Source organism: Bubalus kerabau, chromosome 15 (assembly GCF_029407905.1).
Source record: "Bubalus kerabau isolate K-KA32 ecotype Philippines breed swamp buffalo chromosome 15, PCC_UOA_SB_1v2, whole genome shotgun sequence".
Lineage (NCBI taxonomy): Eukaryota > Metazoa > Chordata > Mammalia > Artiodactyla > Bovidae > Bubalus > Bubalus kerabau.
Genome location: NC_073638.1, coordinates 32,119,718 through 32,139,844, shown reverse-complemented (window position 1 = coordinate 32,139,844; position 20,127 = coordinate 32,119,718). Strand labels below are relative to the sequence as shown.

General features: G+C 47.6%; 1 protein-coding gene across 9 annotated transcripts in view; it reads right to left on the bottom strand.

Moving 5' to 3' along the window:
* The window catches only part of SORL1 (sortilin related receptor 1), a 168,506-nt gene that overhangs the window by 56,458 nt on the left and 91,921 nt on the right, over positions 1–20,127 (bottom strand). For all 9 annotated transcript variants that reach the window (XM_055548411.1, XM_055548416.1, XM_055548419.1 and 6 more), the window contains exons 17-23: positions 16,386–16,558; positions 15,194–15,325; positions 12,940–13,031; positions 11,034–11,280; positions 10,212–10,350; positions 4,249–4,422; positions 1,837–1,950 (exon numbers count right to left, since the gene is read on the bottom strand). In XM_055548411.1, the coding sequence (XP_055404386.1) occupies positions 1,837–1,950; positions 4,249–4,422; positions 10,212–10,350; positions 11,034–11,280; positions 12,940–13,031; positions 15,194–15,325; positions 16,386–16,558 (1,071 nt within the window). The remainder of the gene's footprint in view (positions 1–1,836; positions 1,951–4,248; positions 4,423–10,211; positions 10,351–11,033; positions 11,281–12,939; positions 13,032–15,193; positions 15,326–16,385; positions 16,559–20,127) is intronic.

Below are 20,127 nucleotides of genomic sequence, written 5' to 3'. Positions count from 1 at the left end.
AAGAATACACAGAGAGGCTACCGCTCTCTAAATTAATTAGATTTTTATCTAATACTCCTCTCCCTGGGGATGAAAGGCAGCCTCGGAAGCCAAGGAAAAATGATTAAGGAAGGTTTGGTAATAACCTCCTATTGCTAGAAAAGGCAATTCAAGGGATTGCAGGGCCCAGGTGAGCTGAACAAGTTGACTGCTTCTAAAGTGGCTTTCTGGAAGGAGCTGCGTGGGAACTGGCCCAGGCTCTGCAGATAGTTGGCGAAATAACATCCACCAGGGGCAAGGGCTACAAGATAGGACCCAGCCATTAATCTATGCTTACAACACAAAATGGTAAATGAGCTCATGGATTTCCAAAAGCAAAATATTTAAAAGAGAAGGCTTCAGATGGGTGTCTGGCTTCCCTGCTCTGGCCTTTCTCCCGTCTCATTCATTCTGCCCACATCTTATCTTTCCAAAGGCAAAGTCTAAGCCTGTCATTTCAAGGGTTGCAAACTGCTCTTCATAAAATTCAAAGGTCTCATGCACCCGTTCACCCTCCTACTTGCCCCCACTGCTCCCACTTGAGTTCTTCATGACCCATGCCACCTTTGTGCCCACACCACACACACAACAACCTCAGGACTTTCGTCCATGTGAACACCTTGCCTGGAACTTTCCTCCCTGCAGTTCTGCTTGGCTCCCCTCTGCCAGCTTTTCCTAAGACCCTCCCAAGGTCTGACCTGGGTGCCATTCTTAAGGCTCGTTAAGGCTTGTGGCACTGCCCCATTACAGGGCCCACAGCTCACATGTGCTTGGTTGGTTACTTCTCTGACCACCCTCTACAGACTATAAACTCTTGTGCCCACTTTAATCACCAGTTTGTCTCCAAACCCAGCACAGAGCCTGGAACACCAGGGTCCTCAATATACACCTGTTGAGTGAACAGGTCAACACGTTACTGACTGACTCCTCCTTAGGAGATGATGTCAAAGCCACTAAAAATTAACTGAAGGAAAGACAGCCAAACCTGCAGTAAACAGAGTACCCACTATAAGTAGTTATTTGTTTGTCCTAAATGCTGCTAAACAGAATCACATACTTTAACAGTTAGACCTTAGAAATTACATATTCCAAAGACGACACTTAAATGCACACAAACCAACATTCCCAAATCACAGGCCAAACCTGGCATCACTACTCAGTTTGAACAACCTCTCCTGAGCCTGGCAGGCAGCTGGCCTCCCCTAATTGGAGATAACAAGGGAAAACTTGTTCCCCATCCCTGAAAAGGCTGAACATTGAATTTAAATTCAAGGGCTATCACTTGGTCACCTGTTTCAGGTCACCAACTCTATCTCTGGGAAAGGGCCACAGTCAGAGCCCAGACTGCCTATCTCCCAAACCAGCTCAGTTTCAACCATGCAATGCTTATTTGTAAATCTCTTCTAATGAGTACCTAGCTTACTTACATGGCTTTGCTTTTAAATAATAATATATATATAATGTGCTCACGTGCATGCTCACTCCTTCACTTGTGTCTGACTCTTTTGCAACCCCATGGACTGTAGCCCGCCAGGCTCCTCTGTCCATGGGATTTCCCAAGCAAGAATACTGGAGTGGGTTGCCATTTCCTCCTCCAGAGAATCTTCCCAACTCAAGCACTAAATCCGTGTCTCCTGCATTGGCAGGCGGATTCTTGGGAAGTGCATATATGTAATAGGGTATGGAGCATGTTTTCTCTAGCCACTTAAATGGGCATCACTGATCACGGGGGCCCTAGACTCCAGGCCCTGCCCAGGAGGTGCTGATTGTACCAGGAAATGCCTATCCTCCCAAAAACTCTGCCAAGTGGGGACTCACGGCAGTTTCTCTCGTCGCTCATGTCTCCACAGTCATTGTCAAAATCACACCACCAGATGCTGTTGATACACTTCCCGTTGCTGCACCGATACTGGTTGCGGAGACAGGTGTTCTCTGGCCATGGAGGGAGGCAGAGGAGAAAACGAAACCAGTATCATTCTTCCTGCTGGACCATAAGACTTTCTGTTCTGAGTTTCCCTTCATCTTCCTCAAATAACATGCCTCAGACAGCAAAGGGGAAGTGGGATGCTTTGCACAGGTGCCCGCAGGGAAACCAGCATCCAAGGAGACCTCCTTCTCTCCTCTTTTAATTAAAATTGAAGGAGGAGAGGCCTCTAGGAGCAGCAGAGGGGGTTACAATGATGAAAAAGGAGAGTGATGATATCAGGTGGATCTAGCGGGTAGAGACGTATAAACAATATAAAATATTAATTCCAGGGGCTTTCTTGGCCATTCAGTGGCTAACACTTTGCACTTCCAGTGGTTAATACTTTGCACGGGGTGTGGGTTCAATCCCTAGTCTATGATCCCACATGCCGTAGCCAATAAGGGGAAAAGAAAAAAAAAAAACAACAACTAACTCCACAAGGAATTCCTTAAGGGACTGTGTAGCCACAGAAAAGAAGTGAAGTGAAAGTTGCTCAGTCATGTCTGACTCTTTGCGACCCCATGGACATCCATGGAATTCTCTAGGCCAGAATACTGGAGTGGGTAGCCCTTCCCTTAGGGGATCTTCCCAACCCAGGGATTGAACAGAGGTCTTCTGCATTCCAGGCAAATTCTTTACCAGCTGAGCCACAAGGGAAGCCTGTGTAGCCATTATCCAAACATCCATATTCAGTATATCTATACCTATACAGTGAAGTCGCTCAGTCGTGCCCGACTCTTTGTAACCCCATGGACAGTAGCCTGCACCAAACTCCTCTGTCCATGGGGCTTTCTAGGCAAGAGTACTGGAGTGGGTTGCCGTTTCCTTCTCCAGGGAATCTTCCCGACCCAGAGATCGAACCCAGGTCTCCCACATTGTAGACAGACACTTTACCGTCTGAGCCACCAGGGAAGACTACCAGAGGAGCCTGGTAGGCTACAGTCCACAGGTTCGCAGAGTCGGACACGACTGAGCAACTTCACTATCACTATGCCTATATAGTTTATCTATATAGTTTATCTATACCTAAATAGTGTATCTATACCTATTCAGTTTATCTATACCTATAAGGTTTACATACACATGTTCAGTATATCTATACCTATAGTTTATAGTTTATACATGGTCATATATGTTCATGTGTGTTCGATTTAACAACCAGGAGGATTATGGAGATTTGCTTTACATATTTTTGAGGATTTTTTCCTACCCCATGACTCCTTCAAAGTGAGCAGTCATAATTCCTCAAACAGACAAAAAAAAAAAGTGCACCGTTTAGTCAACTGGGTTAAGAACACGTGATGACTAGCCTCCTGTCTGGATTAAGTAAAGGCTTTCTGACAGGGATACAGAAAGGCCCTTTTCTCCTCCTCCTGGAATTCAGTGTTAACCCCATTTCTTTCCAAACAACTTTAAGATGATGACCAGAGCCTGAAAGAGTGCCCCTGTGTCTTAGACAAAAAGGCTCATCTTTTTTCCATCTGTATTTTTTAAGAGGGCCCAGAAGGCCACTTTGCAGTTTTTGCTTCCCTGGACTCAAAGGATGCTGTGAGAGGGGAAGTTATGATTACAAAGCAAATATAAGCTTGAGAATAAGGAAAGGTAGGAATCCAGGCCATGTTCATCAACAGGATACTTTGTGGCAAGGGCCCTCCAGGGGCTCACCTCCCCGAAAGAAATGTGAGGCTGGGGACTGGGGAAGTGGTAAAAGGAAAAACTAGACAGGAAAGAAAGACGTAACAGGTTTTCAAGGTGACATGTTAGAATTTGTGTGTTCAGATTCCAAGGGGGAGTGGGGTGAGGCTGCTGCAGACCTCTGGCTGTGGTCAGAAAGTTCTGATGTTTCTAGGCTGGGCGGGGGCAGGGGGACTGCTGGATGAGATGAGGTGAGCTCTGCAGGAGTCCTTTGCTGAAGTCAGGGTGGGCCAACTGTACCCTGCACACTTAGAGAAGCAGGAGGAGCTGGGGATGATTGGTGTGGGGTGGATGAGGAGAGGAAGAGGCAGAAAAAGAAAAGAAAGGTGCACTCACAGGAAGGTCTGCATCCCCCGACACTTAACCCAAAAGCAACTCATCTTTAAAAGAACAGTGTGGGCCTCTTCTGGATGAGGACTGAGGGACCACGGGCCTTGGAAGGTGAACTAGGATGCCCGTGTCTAGAGGGTTTATTGTCTACCTTGGGCGTTGTCAAAAACCCCAAACGCGAGTGCATCAAGGACACATCAAAGGGGGAGGCTGGGCAGAAAAGGAAGAAGGAGACACACCTTCTTTGACACACGTGTGGTTCTTCTGCTGGTAGCCAGGAGGGCACTCGCACATCAGGTCCCCGGACGGGAGGACACTGCTGGACACACCGTCTGGACACCTGCAGCTCCTGCTGCCGTCCGCCTTGGGCAGGCACAGCAGGCTGCAAGGCCGGGATGCACAGGCATTGCTTCCTGGAGAGGAGACAGGCGGCAGCGGCCGGGTTAGCAGACACCAGGGGGCGCCAAACGCAGGCCTGAGACCCAGGGACTCGCCCTTTTACAGACTCATGGACCCCACGATAAGCAGCTCAGGAAGAGAAAGGTGCAGTGGCGAGTGTGAGCGGGGCCCAGCTGGATCGGATGGTCCTGAAACCAAGCCCACCTGGAATCTAGATGGAGGATGATGAGACACCACAAGGTAGGCCGGGAGCTGCAGCGGGGAGGAGGGTCGTCGCCCGGGGGTGTCTCAGGGGATGCAAGGCAAAAACCTGTGCCAGTCAGAGGCAGGCAGGTAAGATCAGTCTGCAGCATCAGGAGGATGAAGCCGACTTAGGAAGAGAAGAAAGGATGACACGGGTACCCGGGGTGCGGGGGTTGTGGGGCTCAGCCAGGCCCGGCCCCAGTCCCCATCAACACACCTGTGCCTCCTCTCTTGGGTTCCTTCCCATCTCCCTTCATTCTTTCCATAGCACTTTTAGCTTGAGTGGTTTTCTGTGCCTTGTGACCCAAAAGCCCTTAACTAGAACGAACATATACCCAAGTACCTGCAGGCCCCAGACAAAAATCCAAGTCTGCTTCCTTAATCCCTTTGTGCTATCAGAGCATAGCCGCTGAGCTCAGTAAGGAACCGACCAGATACCCATTAGGCAATAAATCCATGGGCAATGGGCCCACATAAGGACCAGCTAATGTTGATCTAGTCCACTATTTCCAATCTTTTCTGTGGTTCAGCTTCCCAAAAAGAATGCCAGCTAGAGTCCATACGATCCTTCACTGCACTCTCAAGAGAGAACTTTTGTGGATGCACAGCGACGGAGGTGTTTTCTATCCCCAGCATCCTTCTGGGAAGGAGACAGAGGAGCCATAACAGAGGAAACCATTTCCCAACAGCTGAAAACGTGATACAATGATCAAGCAATGTGAAAATCATGAAATGTGTGTTTTTCTTTTTGCCTGTGACTACTCATAATCAAAACTATAATAGGGGCTTTCCTGGTGGCTCAGTAGTTAAGAATCCACCAGGGCTCGATCCCTGATCCAGGAAGATCCCACATGCTGCGGAGCAACTAAGCCCATGTGCCACAACTACTTCAGCCCACGTGCCTAGAGCCCGCGCCCCTCAACAAGAGAAGCCACCTCGATGAGAAGCCCGCTCGCCACAACTAGAGAATGGCTCCCGCTCGCCACAACTAGAGAAAAGTCCAGGAAACAACAAAGACCCATGTGTGCTAAGTAGCTTCCGTCGTGTCTGACTCTTTGTGACACCACGGACTACAGCCTGCCAGGCTCCTCTGTCCATGGGATTCTCCAGAGAAGAACACTGGAGTAGATTGCCATTTCCTCCTCCAAAGGATCCTCCCAACTCAAGGATTGAACCCGTGTCTCTTATATCTCTTGCACTGGCAGCCGTGTGTCTTTCCCACTAGCTTCACCTGGGAAGGCCAACAAAGACCCAGCACAGCCAAAAAGAAATAAATAAATTTTTAATTGGGGAAAATAAATGTAAACGCTTGGGTAAAACTCAGCTGATAAAGATTCTTCAGTTGTGCCCTCTCAGGGACAGAGGACCCCACCAGAATCAAATCTAAGTAATCTGTTTCCAGCCAAAGTTTAGTCTATGCAATCCTGGCCTGCAGGTTGGGAAACAGGGTTCATTCATGACAATTGGTAATGAGACAAGTGAAGACATACTCGTAAGCTGCAAATGTATCAGCGTCTCCTCGGTGTTTAACTGGTATAAACTAAACTACATGTAAAAAGTAAAATTCCGCATGATAACAGCAACAGTGTTGTTTTGATGCTAAGGATCCAAGAGCACAAGGCATTACCAAGTGGATAAAATACACACAACCAGGGGGAGATCTGTTTGATGAAACATTCAAAGGGGTCTGCAACTGACTCCATCAACCAACAGGCTGGATCATCACAGTGAATAACCTGCTGATGGGAGCAGAAATGCCAGGAATCAGCTCCCTCTCATCTGTTCCGTGGGCAGATGCCTGTCCCTTTATCTCAAATGCACCTGCCGTGGGCTGCAGGAGGGAATGCTGAGCTGCCAATAAAAACACAACCCCATCTGGGGTTCTGGAACATGTTCTTTGTATTCAAAGGACACCATGTCATTCGACATTCCAAGAAATTGAACAATAATAGAATATTTAACAAATACTCATCAACAGGAGTATTTTCACATGGCCTCTGTCTGTGAAATAGCATCAGTGACATTTTCACATGCAGGGTAAGTGTTTCCACCCAAAGAAGAAAACTGAAAGTACAGAACCCAAAGAGAGCTGCACTATTTCTAGAGACTGGCCCCCACAGGCATGAATGAAACTGTAATCTGAAAGGCACGGCCAGTGACAAACCCCAAACCATGCGACCAAGTCACTGATCCTAAAGGAGTAGGCAGGGCAGGCACGTGTGGGCAGGTCCAAAGCCAGGGCACAGGGACTTCCCTGGTGGGCCAGTGGCTAAGACTCTGCACTCCTAATGCACGGGGCCCAGGTTCGATCCCTGGTCAGAGAACTAGATTCCACACCTGCAACTAAAGACTCCGAGAGCCGCAACGAAGACCTGGGGCAGCCAAAGGAAGGAATGAAGAAATAAATAAATATATATATATTTAAACAAACACACAAAGCCACAGCACAGAAAACGGGAGCCCTGGTCACAGAGAACCTGGGAGAACATAAGGAAGTTGTGGCAGAGTTCCATCAGAACACAGCCAGAGATCCCCGCCCTAGGACACCACAGTCTCGTGTGGGCCAGGGGGGCCGTGTGAAGACTGGGTAGCTGACCGCCTCCGTCTCCAAAGACGTCCCTTTCGTTTAGCCCCGTGAGGCCCTCACTGGGCATGTCCAGGACACTTAGACTCCCTCTTTGGAGAATCCTCCAGAACCTCTGAGGAGTCAACACTGCTATTGTCTGGCTTAACCATCCACACACTCGACAATGTCAAAATCAGATCCACCCCGTATGGTAAATGGTTACCCTCATGATGATATTGAAAACGATGTGTTTACTGCAGGCTCTGAAGGAACAGTCCAAGAACTCCAAAACAGTTTAACCCACGGCAGCATCAACTGAATACACTAGTAGCCCTGCTGACAGAGTTGTTTAAAGGAAAGAACACTCTCTACGAAGAGTAAATTCCAGGACACTGTGTAAGAACAACCAGGTATGAAGACCGGAAAAAAAAAAAAAAAAATGCGCCTGTTTATAACTAAATATTCCAAATCGACAACACTGCACGTGAACAAAATTCTCATCCTAAACAAGAATCCACTAAAACCCACGACTCCTAAATCACTGTCGGGCACCGGGGCACTGCTAAGCCAACAACAGGGGAGAGCTGGAACAGAGCCGGGGGGTTTCCTGGACGTTCAAGCTCTGAAGTCAACTAGGCCACGGCTCAAATTCTCACCACTAACTAAATGTGTGATGGAGAGAAGTTACTGAACTTCATTTCCAGGTTCCCATCTGTAAAATGGGACTATTAATAATACACATGGACTTGGGGGAAACTGTTAAATCATGACAACTCTGATGTGACCCCCATGGACTGAAGCCCACCAGGCTCCTCTGTCCAAAGGATTTCCCAGGCAAGAATTCTGGAGTGGGTTGCCATTTCATTCTCCAAACTGAGGTTATACAAGCCCACTAAGGAAATCAGTGTGGTGCTTATGACACAGCAAAATCCCTCAGAGTCAGTGTCCTTTATCACTGCTGTTATTACCTTACACTTGGCTTGTACGAAGTCCTGGATGTGTCAGGAGCAGACAACAGAGGTAATAAAGCTTGCTTGGCACTGGGGATGGCCAATACCGTCATAAACTTGCAACACTCTCCATGTCCAACAGAGCAGGCAGGATGGAGCAAACAAGTTCAAGGCCAAGAGACACCACAAACCACTGCAGACAGGCAGTGCTGGCAGCCGGAGGCCACTGCAAATGCTTGAACTCATACAGGCCTGAGAGATGACAGACATGCTTCCCTGGCCTTGCATCTGTGGACAGGGGGGCCCCTGGAGGCAGCAGACAGGCCGGTATTTCCCCTTGATGACTTACTTAAATTCGCCAGAGCAGCCTCCAGGTCACAGCATGGCAGCTAAGATGAAGTGACTGGCCAAGACTGTGGGTGGGAAACCAGGGTTCTCCGGTTCATCTGAACACGGAGTTGCAGGAGCTGAGGCTGTGTGCTCAGCCAACAGGTGCTCACAAGCATATGTCAAAACACAGACCTGCTCTTCCAGACAGGGAGGTACCTGGAGAAATGTTGATTGTTCCCTCGGCTTGCCAGTGGGCCCGATCAGTAGGGTTTGGTGTCCTCCGTCAAAAGCCCTGAGATTTCAACCACTAGAGCTGGAAAGTAGGATTCCTCTCTCCCTATCTCATTTATTTCTTTTGTTTTTTTTCTTTTTTGTTTTTTGTCTCTTTCTTCCTATTTCAAAACAGGCACCTCCTCTAGGAAAGAATGTGACTTCTTCGTTTTATGGCAGAACTGGAACAAAAAACTCAGCTCCTAAATAAGAGAGGGGCCTTTGGGAAAGCTGATTCATATGTGAGATTCTGTTCCCTAATCGAGAAACCACGATCCTAATACCAGCCCTGCCCACCTCACAGGTCAGCTGCGAAGGCACAACAATAATACAGACTTCCATCTCTAGGATTCTTTATAGTTTTCTAAAAACTATAAAGTTTCCCCTTTCTCATGCTCCGCTCTCCAGTCCCAAAAGCACAGCGGTGATATCTATAACTGTATTACTTCCCCTGAGAGTCAATTTTCTCTTAGCACGGGGCCAGCCAAAAACCACAAGACAACATCAACGTTCTAGTTCAAAACAGGAAACCTAGCAATCTGTCAATAAAGGGCCGTCAGCAGACCCAGGATGCTACTGAGTCCTGTTGAGATAAAGAAGGTCCTTCTTAAAGGGACTATTCTTCTGGTGGGGGAGGGTGTCCTGATCCCTCTCCTCCATAATGAATAGTGTGACTGGGAGATCAACAAAGGGAACGGGCAATGAAGAAGGAAGAAGGTGTCCTACTGAACAGTCTCAGAGCCCAGGACAGCCAGACAGAGCCTGGCAGCAGGTCTTGAAGCCTCACCCCATCATCTTTCAGACACTCATTCTCTAGAGGCCCTGGCAAGGTTTCCTCTGCCCCATCCCTTCTTCTTTCAGCAACTATGAAGTAAGCAGCAACTGACTGCTGGGCACTGGTAAGATTACTGAGCAAAAAAGACAAAACCTCCTTCTTCATGGGGTTTAGAGTTTCACGGTGAGGACAAGAAATAAGTCATCCTATAACTAGAACCTGCCGTGCAAGAGAAGCAGGTTTCAGTGAGCAATCTGTCATCTGAGCAACCAGAGAAGACCGGACTCCTGTCGGGAACCAGCACTGGCTGTGCACCCAGCACAGCATGGCTCCCTGTCCAGGTGCCAAACGAGGATGCAGTGCACGCTGGGCCTCTCGGGCTGCGAGAGAAGCCACACCGCCCAGCAGTCAGGGGCCAGAGGCAGGAGGAGGGTGTAATTACCCACCAAACACCAGCGTTCCAGGCAGGCAAAGACACGCTGTCTTCCAGCTGTTTGTGTATCATTAGAAAAGAAATTAAGATGTCATTAGGAAGAAATTAAATAATGTGCATGTTGTCGTGACAACAAAGACACAGGCTGCCAGATCCTGCTTCAGCAGGGATTGCCCACACCCAGCCCCTTTCGAGAGATCAACGCGACAGAGATGAAGGAGGGCATGCTGCCTTACCAGTTGTCTTGCCCCGGTAGAAAATCTTCAAGTCCATGGGCCCCGTGAGCCGGCTCGCCAGAATGGCCATGTCGGACCCGCTGTATTTGGAAGCTCGGAAGATGCTGAGCTGTGACCAGTCATCCCAGTATATCTCATTCTAAAAAGATGAGATTAGATTCGCTCATTAGTCAGCTCTTCTGTCTTTCACTCAGAACCCGCATTAAGAACAAGAACTCCACTGTGGAGTGGACACCTGACATTCCCTGGATGAATGATCGGCGTGAGCAAGATGCCAGTTAAAGGCAGGAATCAGTGCTTCTATCCAAACCTCACCAAATATCCACACTGAAGGAGCCGCCCCAAAGAAGCTATCCGATGAGTGTTCGAGTCTGACCACAAGCTCAACCCTTGAGTTCAAAATCTGAAGAACTACTTTATGTTGCAGGGTTGAAGCACAAGTGACAAGGCTCCCGGGAGGCAGGGTGGGGCTCATCTCAAGACATCAGGAAATGAAGAGAGCAAACCTCACAACAGACGGGAACTCGGAGCCCAACGGAGGCTACCAACACCGAAAGGCAAGCCAGGAATTTTCATCAGATGCAACCTTGAACTTCAACCTTTTGAAATGAGAATGATGAGCACCCTAGATCCCTGGCAGCTGGGTCTGGAATCCCTCCCTAGGTGCCAAAAGAAACTGCCTCCAGTTCAGAAATGAGGTGATTTTCTACATGTTAGATAAGCATCTCAGTAAAAACCCAGAGACAGCAGGCTCTTTGCCTCAGTCTGCTCCTCGCCAAGTGTAGACAGGTTGCCAAATGCTGGGAACAGGTGAGGTCCCACCTTAAAGACAGCAATAGCGTAGGGGTGCGGGAGGTTGTCCAGGATGACGGAGCGCTGCTGGCCACTGAAAGTGATCCGCTCAATACAGTCCAGGTAGGCATCCGTCCAGTAGATCCACTGCTCGTCCACGGCGATGCCGTTGGGCCACTTCACATCCTCTGATACAAGGCGGTAGGCAGCCGAACCATCCATGTTGCTCCGGTAAATGCCAGGCCTCAGGTCCCCCCAGTCGGTCCAGAACATCACCCTGGGTGAAACCAGGGAAAAACACACATCCCATCAGAATGGGGAGTGTGCATGCTCAGTCGCTTCAGTCATGTCCGACTCTTTGAGACCCCATGGACCACAACCTACCAGGCTCTGTCCGTGGGATTCTCCAGGCCAGAATACTGGAGTGGATTGCCACGCCCTCCTCCAGGGGATCTTCCCCACCCAGAGATGGAACCTGCATCTCCTACACTGCAGGCAGACTGTTTACCACTGAACCATTGGGGAAAGAATGGGGAGATGGACGCTCAAATACTCCTCCAAAGTGCCAAGCATTCAGCCAGTTAGCTTGGCCTTGTTATTGTAATCTCTAATTATACTACTTAAAGCCAGTTAACTACCTGACCCAGAAATTCTTTTACTGGAATTTATCTATGGATAGAATCAAGCTATGCAAAGAGAGTGTACAAACATGTTCATCATCAGCATTGTTCACATTTGTTGTTGTTTAGCCATTAAATTGTGTCAGACTCTTTGCGACCCCATGGACAGTAGCCTACCAGGCTTCTCTGTCCATGGGACTTCCCAGGCAAGAATCCTGGAGTAGGCTGCCATTTCTTTCTCCAGGGAATCTTCTTAACCCAGGGATCAAACCCACGTCTCCTGAATTGCATGTGGATTCTTTACCATTGAGTCATCTGGGAAGCCCATTGTCCACACTAGCAAAAAATATACATATACAGGTAGATGTGCACACATACATATATATATAAGCGTGTGTGTGTGTGTGTGTATATATATATACACAAAAATATTAATCTGTAAATTGTTACATTATGGTACATAGAAAAGAACAGTAAAACGTCTAAAGATCTACATGCGTTCAGATTAAAAAATCTTCCAACCATATTAATATTTTTAAAACACGCAGAACAGTAAATATCCTATGATCCTCTTTGATGCATGTGTGTGCATATGTGTCTCTGTGTGTTAAAGGGTGTACACATGTACATGGGTAAAAATAAACTCTGAATGAGACACAAGAAAATATCAACCATGATTACTCCTAGAAAATGTGAAAGTGAAAAGAAGAAACCAATATTTTTCATTTCATAAATTTCTACTTTCTTTTAATATTTTTAACCAAGTGCATATGTTACTTTCAGAATTTTCTTTTAAAAACTGATTTCTCAATCACAAATGCTAGAAAGACTAATCCAGAATTTCCCTTTTTAGGTATGTTTCCTTAAGTTAGCAATAAATTAGTGAGAAGCACCTCTGCATTTCCCATTTTCCAGTTTGCATGCAAACTGCTGATAAGAAAACACAAGCTGGGGGCAGGAAAAAGAAGGAATGGTTTAAATATTTGTATCACACGTGAAACTCAAGATAAAGGCTCCTTACAATATTCAAACAGGGCTGACTATGACCAGAGAGACTTTAAACACTACTTTCTGTTAGGGAAACACCCCACAGCTGCAAGACATCTGGGTGCCTACAGACTGTGATGCTTGCTAACAGAAAGGCGATGGAGTGTGCAGCCCAGGATGACTAAGCTACGGCTCCAAGACTCGCAGGTCCTAGATTATTTCAACCACAATAATCAGAAACAAGTTTCTGTCCAGCAGTTTGCATTTCCAAGAGACTCTGTCTGTGGCAGCCCTGGACCCACATGGATCTTCTCTGGGACCACACTTACCCATCTTGAGGTACGAGGACCAGAGCCCTGGGTCGATCGAGCACAGAGGAATTGACAATAGTGAGGCGGAAGTCGCCGTCTGGATGCCCCACCTGACAAATAAAGGAGAGGGAATGGCTGAGAGGGGTCTGAGCTCCTGATGAGACCCACGCTGCAAAGTTTCCTTCTTGGTTCCCACCTATGGTCCTCTACGGTGGCTGGATTCCCCTGTAGACTGATTTGGGAAACCTGCCCCCTTCTCCAGCCAGATTGAGTTGCTCCCCACTCTGGCTCAGGCAGCAATTCTCAAAGGGCCTGACGAAGGAGCCACCATCACCTGCACCCCCAGTTCTGGGGGTGTGATGACCTGCACCAAGTAAGTGTTTGCTGCGTGTTTACTTACTCCACCCGCCTCTGCCACTCCAAGCTCCAAAGCCACCAATGTCTCTGCTTTATCCATAAAACAAATTCTCAATGTCACTACCTCACCAATTCAGAGTCCCCAGACTCTTTTCTTTCCACATTCTCTCTCCTCCATGTCAGCCCCTACAACCTCAGGGAGACTGGTCTTCTTAGGGATCCCCAAGCCTGATATACCCACTCCTGTCTGCTCTTGCCATGTATCCCCCCAAGACCTGTCCTCTGCTTTTTAATCAAATCCTATCCTTCCTTCAAAATACCCCTCCTCTGCTAACCTTTCTGATCCACCTTGATCAATGGGCATCCACAGTTCTGATCACTGACTCTTCTTTCACCATTTCACACACAGTATTTGAGTTTACGCTGTGAGCCTATAGACACTCAAGCTTTACCTGCATCCTTCTAGCAAAGTGCTGAGCACACTCAATTAAAAAAAGAAAGAGGAAGAGTAACGACAAGACCACCGACGCACGGCTCAGAATGTGACCAGTGCTACGCATCCTTCCACCCTTTCTCTCAACCGTCCCATGAGGGGAACACTCCAATGATCCGTGCTCGGTCACAGCTCAGCTCAGATGTCACCTCGAAGACAGCTCCTCTCCCCCGTCACGCAATCACATACCCTGTGTGATGTTCACCGCAGCACATGGCACCAAGAGGACAGATAGGCTTATTTCGTTGTTATTTTGCTTCCTCCACGAAAACCTAATCTCAGCACAGGGACCGGCATGTCTCGCCTCCTGCTGTATCACTGTGATCTAAAACCAGGCCCAGCCCGCAGTGGGCCAGGACACGGCACCTGCCAAACGATGACTGGACAACGGAATCTTCATCTTACGGATGAAGACACTGGAGCTTAGAGGGGATAAGATACTCTCCTGAGTCATTTAGCTACCAGAATAAGGACTAGGGGACTTCTCTCTGGTCCAGTGGCTAAGATCCCAAACTCCCAATGCAGGGGGCCGGGGTTCGATCCCTGGTCAGGGAACTAGATCCCACACGTTGTAACTAAGAGTTCACATGCCTCAACTAAATATCCCGCAGGCCACAACGAAAGAAGATCCTGAGTGCTGCAACTAAGATCTGGTGCAGCCAAATAAATAAAAATAAATATTTTTTTAATTAAAAAAAAAGGGGGGGATAAAGACTGAACCCAGGTCCATCTCTCAAGTTTGTGGCTTTTGCTGGTGATCTGTCCTGTCTCTCTGGGTCTCCCTGTTTCTACCGCGCCTTACACAAGTCATGCCTCCCCAGAAGTCAGTGTAAAGAGGTATTGAGACGGTGCCCCAGGGCCCCAGCAGGAATATGCAGGAGTTGAGCATGCCCAGGAGCCCATGATCTCTTACCCCTCTCGGCCCTGCAGAGCTCAGGTGCAGACAGGTGAAGTGAGGAGGTGAGAGGACCTACCTTACAGGGCAGCTGTGAGAAGTGAATCAGAGAATTCACGCAAAGTGGTTCCAACAGGGAACGACCACGAGAGCATGGCAACCACATTACAACCACAATGAGGATGGCAGTCACATCCTCACAATATTATCTACATCACATTACACTAAAAGCGTAATACTGGAGTGTGGATGTTATAGCATTATAGCAATGCTGTAACGGTATCATTATCATTACAATTACTACGCTATGCTGCTGCTAGCCCCAATACAAGTGTTCAGGTATCTTAACGAAATCTTTGTTTGACAGATGCAGGCATCCTGTTTGCACACGGGACACCCTTTCTCTGCAATTCTCAGGGAATCTCCAGAGGAGCTGGACACACTGGCTTCCCCCTCTGTGTCAAATTTGGCTCCCAGCCCGGCGCCTCCCTGCTTGCTTAATCACAGACAGCATAGAAGGCACGTACCTCAATCTTTTTGAAGCCAGAATCCACCCAGTAAAGTAACTGGCTGAGGGGTTCAAAAGCCAAGGCTTCTACTGTCTCCAGGCCAGAATTGATGATCACTTCCTGCCCCGTACTCCCGTTCAAACAGAGGCGCTGAAGAGACAGAAGAAGAAACACTGTGAAATGCGCACATGACCTCCAGCCAAATCAGTTCCATCGATGGGAACCTGCTTATTCAACGGGCTTGAATGGCAAGGGGAGTGTTCCACATGCATGAAGCCATTTTTCACTAAAAGCATTTCTTAAATGGATTACAGCTTCCTGTTTGAAGCAGGATAACTTAACAGAACCAAGTCATTCGTATCTTCCTGCATGATGGTCATGAACACTGGTCACTGAGCTACATTGTATCACAATAATGAGGTAGAAATGACCAAGATGCATGAGTCTGCTTGCTTTTAAAATAAATGAAACCAGACTGCTGTTATTTCTAAGATCCTGTGTCTGCTTTTTATAGTCCTTCCTCCCTCGGAGGTTCCAAGTCATCAGGTACTACCGCTTGGACAGCCTCGGGCAGCAGCCCCTTCCCCCACCTCCCTGTCCCCACCTCTTCGAATACCCAGGCCCTGTAAAATTTCTATTGGGTTGGAAGTCCAGATAAAACTTGTTAGAATTGCTTTTATAAAAGGATTAAATAGGCAATGAAAAAAGATCAAAGAGCTCTCTTTAAAATGCACGGGTCTGCAAGTATGGCCATTTATCTGGCCTGCACAGCGATCTTTACAGCTTACTTTCTGGTTCTTGACTGTGCTCGGAATAGCTGAAGTGGATAATTACGTGAACTACAGAGAAGTCAAGAGTTACTATATCAGAGCTTGAAAAGAAGGACACGAATGAGGCAGTGGGTATGATAATAGGGACAAAGAGGGCTACATACTGAGCCCTAAAATCTTCCCAGCAGGAAAAGGGAGACCTCACTTACAAGCAAGAATGCAGATTTGAAGGCTCCCTCTGTTTTTCCTATAAGGACAGAGGTAGGCAGAGAAAGAATATACTAGAACAGAAAACTGGAAAGCGTCATCCATTGGCCCTGAGATGAGATAAAACTTTAAAACCTCAAATACCCATCTCCTCAGAACACTTTGAAATAGGTTTACCAGGACTCAGCAGTCACAAGGCAGGGCCCCCACAAGCAGACCCAGGGAAGACGCACCTGGATGACGTCCAAGGCCAGGTCGGACCAGTACAAGCAGTTGCGGTCATAGTCGAAGTCCAGGGCCACCGCTGACCGCAGCCCGGTGAGGGGCAGCTGCTCGGTGGCCCCCGAGGCCAGGTCGTAGCGATGGATGGACTTGCGCATGGCGTACAAGATGAACTCGTTCTCCTCTGCACAGACACACAAGACAAGAGGGCGGGTGGGCCTGGGGGTGCTGAAGGGGTCCTCGCACGTCCGACCTACCTCTTTCTCACCCGGAAGCCTCAGAGCCACAGATGGCACAAGGCGTGAATCAAGTGAGAACTTAGGGATCGTGACTTAGAAGGAGGGTAAAGCAATAACATTTCTGCCTCGGCCAAGCTACTCAGACACCCATGAATCTCTGCTTTTTACTGCTACATTCTTTTTTCCCCCAAATCTGTATCCTCCACGGCCCTGCCCTCCACAGTAGGCATGCTCCAATATCTAGCTTCAGAGCTCAACCTAAAAGTTTTGGTCACATATGAAAATAGTCATACCACTCAGCATGTTCCTCCTCATCACAGGACGGGTTGCATCATGTGGCGTCATAATCTCACTGACTAGGGAACTTTTCACTGAAGACTTATAGCTAAGTTTTCTAATCTATTTGCTCACCCATTCAATATTGTTCATGACACAGAGCAATCATATCAACCTATTCTATTTTCAAAGTAATAATATATATGTTCCTGGCCACCTACAGAATGTATTACAACACAATCATCATGAAGATTCTCCTTCTACTTAAATACTTACACAACATACATACTATGTATCAGGAATTGTTTGATCCCAGTAACAACTGTATAATGGGCTTCCCTGGTGGCTAAGACATGAAAGATTTGCCTGCAATGCAGGAGACCCAGGTTCGATCCATGGGTTGGGAAGATCCCCTGGAGAAAAGAATGACTATGCATTCCAGTATTCTCGCCAGGAGAACTCCATGGACAGAGGGGCCAAGTGGGCTACAGTCCACAGGGTCGCAGAGTCAGAGACGACTAAATGAGTTTGAGAGACAGAGAGGACAACTGTATAATGGAAGAACTATTCACTCGATTTTACAAGTAAGAAAGCTGAGAGCAGAGGTTAAGTAACCCATGCAAGGCCACACAACTGCTAAGTGGCAGAACCAAGAACCGAACTCCAGTGGTCTGGATCCAGAGTCTAAGCTTTAACACCCAAGTCTGTCTCTTGCAATATAGACACCAATCTCTCAAGACAAAGAAACAGAAGCTCAGAGTGCTGGAGAGACTGATTTAATGTCAGACAACTAAGAACAGGAAGAGCTGGTGCTCTTGGCAGCCTCTCTCTTCCTCTTAGGGACCCACCTGGAAAACATCTGGAGTTTCCCGAAAGAATGAAAATCAGCAACACACCAGCATCCATTTCTGAGGTGTCCACTGTGACAATATATTGCATCTCCAAGTGACAAATCTGGGTCCCTCTGCTGCAAGCCTGCATGGTGATGGTTTTTTTTTTTTTTCCCCTCTCTGTCATTCCATTCTTTAAACATATGTTAGCCACCTCTGCTTTATAAAGCTCCAATATAAATAATGCACTCAAAAACTTAAATCTACCTATAATTTTTTTTTTAACCAAAGGTAAATTGTCCTCTTTTCTTTTGGTCTCACTTCAAAAGGATCTGAGCTACCACATGATAATGAATCACTCCCTTTGGTTTTCAAGAAAACCATCCCACTGTAATTCCCGGGAGACCAGGCAGTCAGATGAAAAGTGCTGAGTTTGTAAACAGTGCTGGAATCACAGACTTGTGGCCGTGCCACATGGAGTTGTAGAGACACATTCACAGCAGCAAGCCCTTCACCCCACCTCTCTCCAGCATTTAGAAACCTCATTCTGTTGCTTTGGGATTTTTTCTTCTAACCGACACTGCCTTTTGAGTCCAGAAACACCTGCCTTAGGATGGGGAGTAGAGAAACAGACAGCTTGTGTGTTAGAAAAGAAATAGAACTGGTCAATCCCAGGCATACATAAGCCCAGCCTAGAAATGTGTGTCATTATCCTAATCTTGAAGGAAGAAAAATTTCTTCACTTTTAAAAATCCTTCCAGATGACCAGATTATCTCAACTTTGCAAACATATTATGGTTCCATGTTAGTCCTGTGAAATATCTTTTCCTTTCGTGGTACATTCCTGCCTTTGCTCCAAGCTTTGGGGGTGGGGAAAAAATTGGAAGGTAGCCCACCCTACCCTACAACCTTCCCTGGTGGCTCAGATGGTAAAGCATCTGCCTAGAATGCAGGAGACCCGGGTTTGATCCCTGGGTCGGGAAGATATTCTGAAGAAGGAAACAGCAACCCATTCCAGTACTCTTGCCTGGGAAATCCCATAGACGGAGGAGCGTAGTAGGCTAAAGTCCACGGGGTGGCAAAGAGTCGGACATGACACGGCTGAGCAACTTCACTTCATTCACTATCCTACAAGGGCTTCCTAGGTGTCACTAGTGGGAAAGACCCCACCTGCCAATGCAGGAGACATAAGAGGCTCAGGTTTGACTTCTAGGTCAGGTCAGGAAGATCCCCTGGAGGAGGGCATGGCAATCCACTCCAGTATTCTGGCCTGGAGAATTCCATGGACAGAGGAGCCTGGCGGGCTATGGTCCATGGACAGAGGAGCCTGGCAGGCTATGGTCCATGGAGTCACTGAAGTGACTTAGCACACATACACGCTACACTACAAATGAGATTTTTTTTAACTTATTCCCTATTCTATCCTCTCCTATCAGAAGAGAAAATAGCTTTCCTACCATTTTACACAGCTCTAAACAAACTGTTTTGTCCCTCGGTGACATCTTCAGAAATATTTATCACCAAAGTACATGCTCCAGCCCCTTATGAGCGATCACTCAAACCCTGCTCACCCAGGCCCTCATCAATAACAGCTCTCTTGAGGGAACTATCTGAGTATTATCTGCTCGTTTGTGGTAATCTGCTGAAGCCGTGTTCTTTTTAAGTCTCCATGGTGAGGGATGTTAATTACTTGGGTAACGATGGAAGATTAAATTAAGGGACTAATGAGCTTAGCATGAAAAACACCAGGGCGAGCTGGCAAGCAGTGAGCAAGCGAGAGGGCTGCTCTCCCCCACCCCCGCAGGACGAGGTGGTTCTCTCATGATTCACGTGGCGCTGATGGCTGTTCCTCTGAACGCCACCTCTGCTGAGGGAGTCTGGCCTAATCATGCACCTTTCCCAAAAGGCACAAGCAGGAGGGAGGGCTCAGAGGGAAGAGAAGCCCTATATGAATAAGACTAGAACAGAACGAAGAAAGAAAAGGTGCTAAGAGATCAGCTCTTCATTAAGGTATCATAATTTCATGTGTGCGTGTGTGCGTGCTAAGTTGCTTCAGTCATGTTCTACTCTTTGCAACCCTATGAACTGCAGCCCACCAGGTTCCTCTGTCCATGGGATTCTCCGGGCAAGAATACAGGAGTGGCCTGCCAAGCCCTCCTCCAGGGGATCTCCCCAGTATATTACAAATACCTCAACGTGAGTCATCACTACCATATCAGCTTGAAACATTTGGGACACGCTATATCTTGACAGCATATTCACTTGCTCCAAAGGTTTCCCCTAACGAGCCTGCATAAGGATGCATGGTTAGGGAATGGGCAGGATGCTTGAGAGACTGCCAAGGAAGAGCATGGAGCTTAGAGTCTGAACTTTTGCTCTGTTGCTAACCAGATAGGAGACCTTAAATA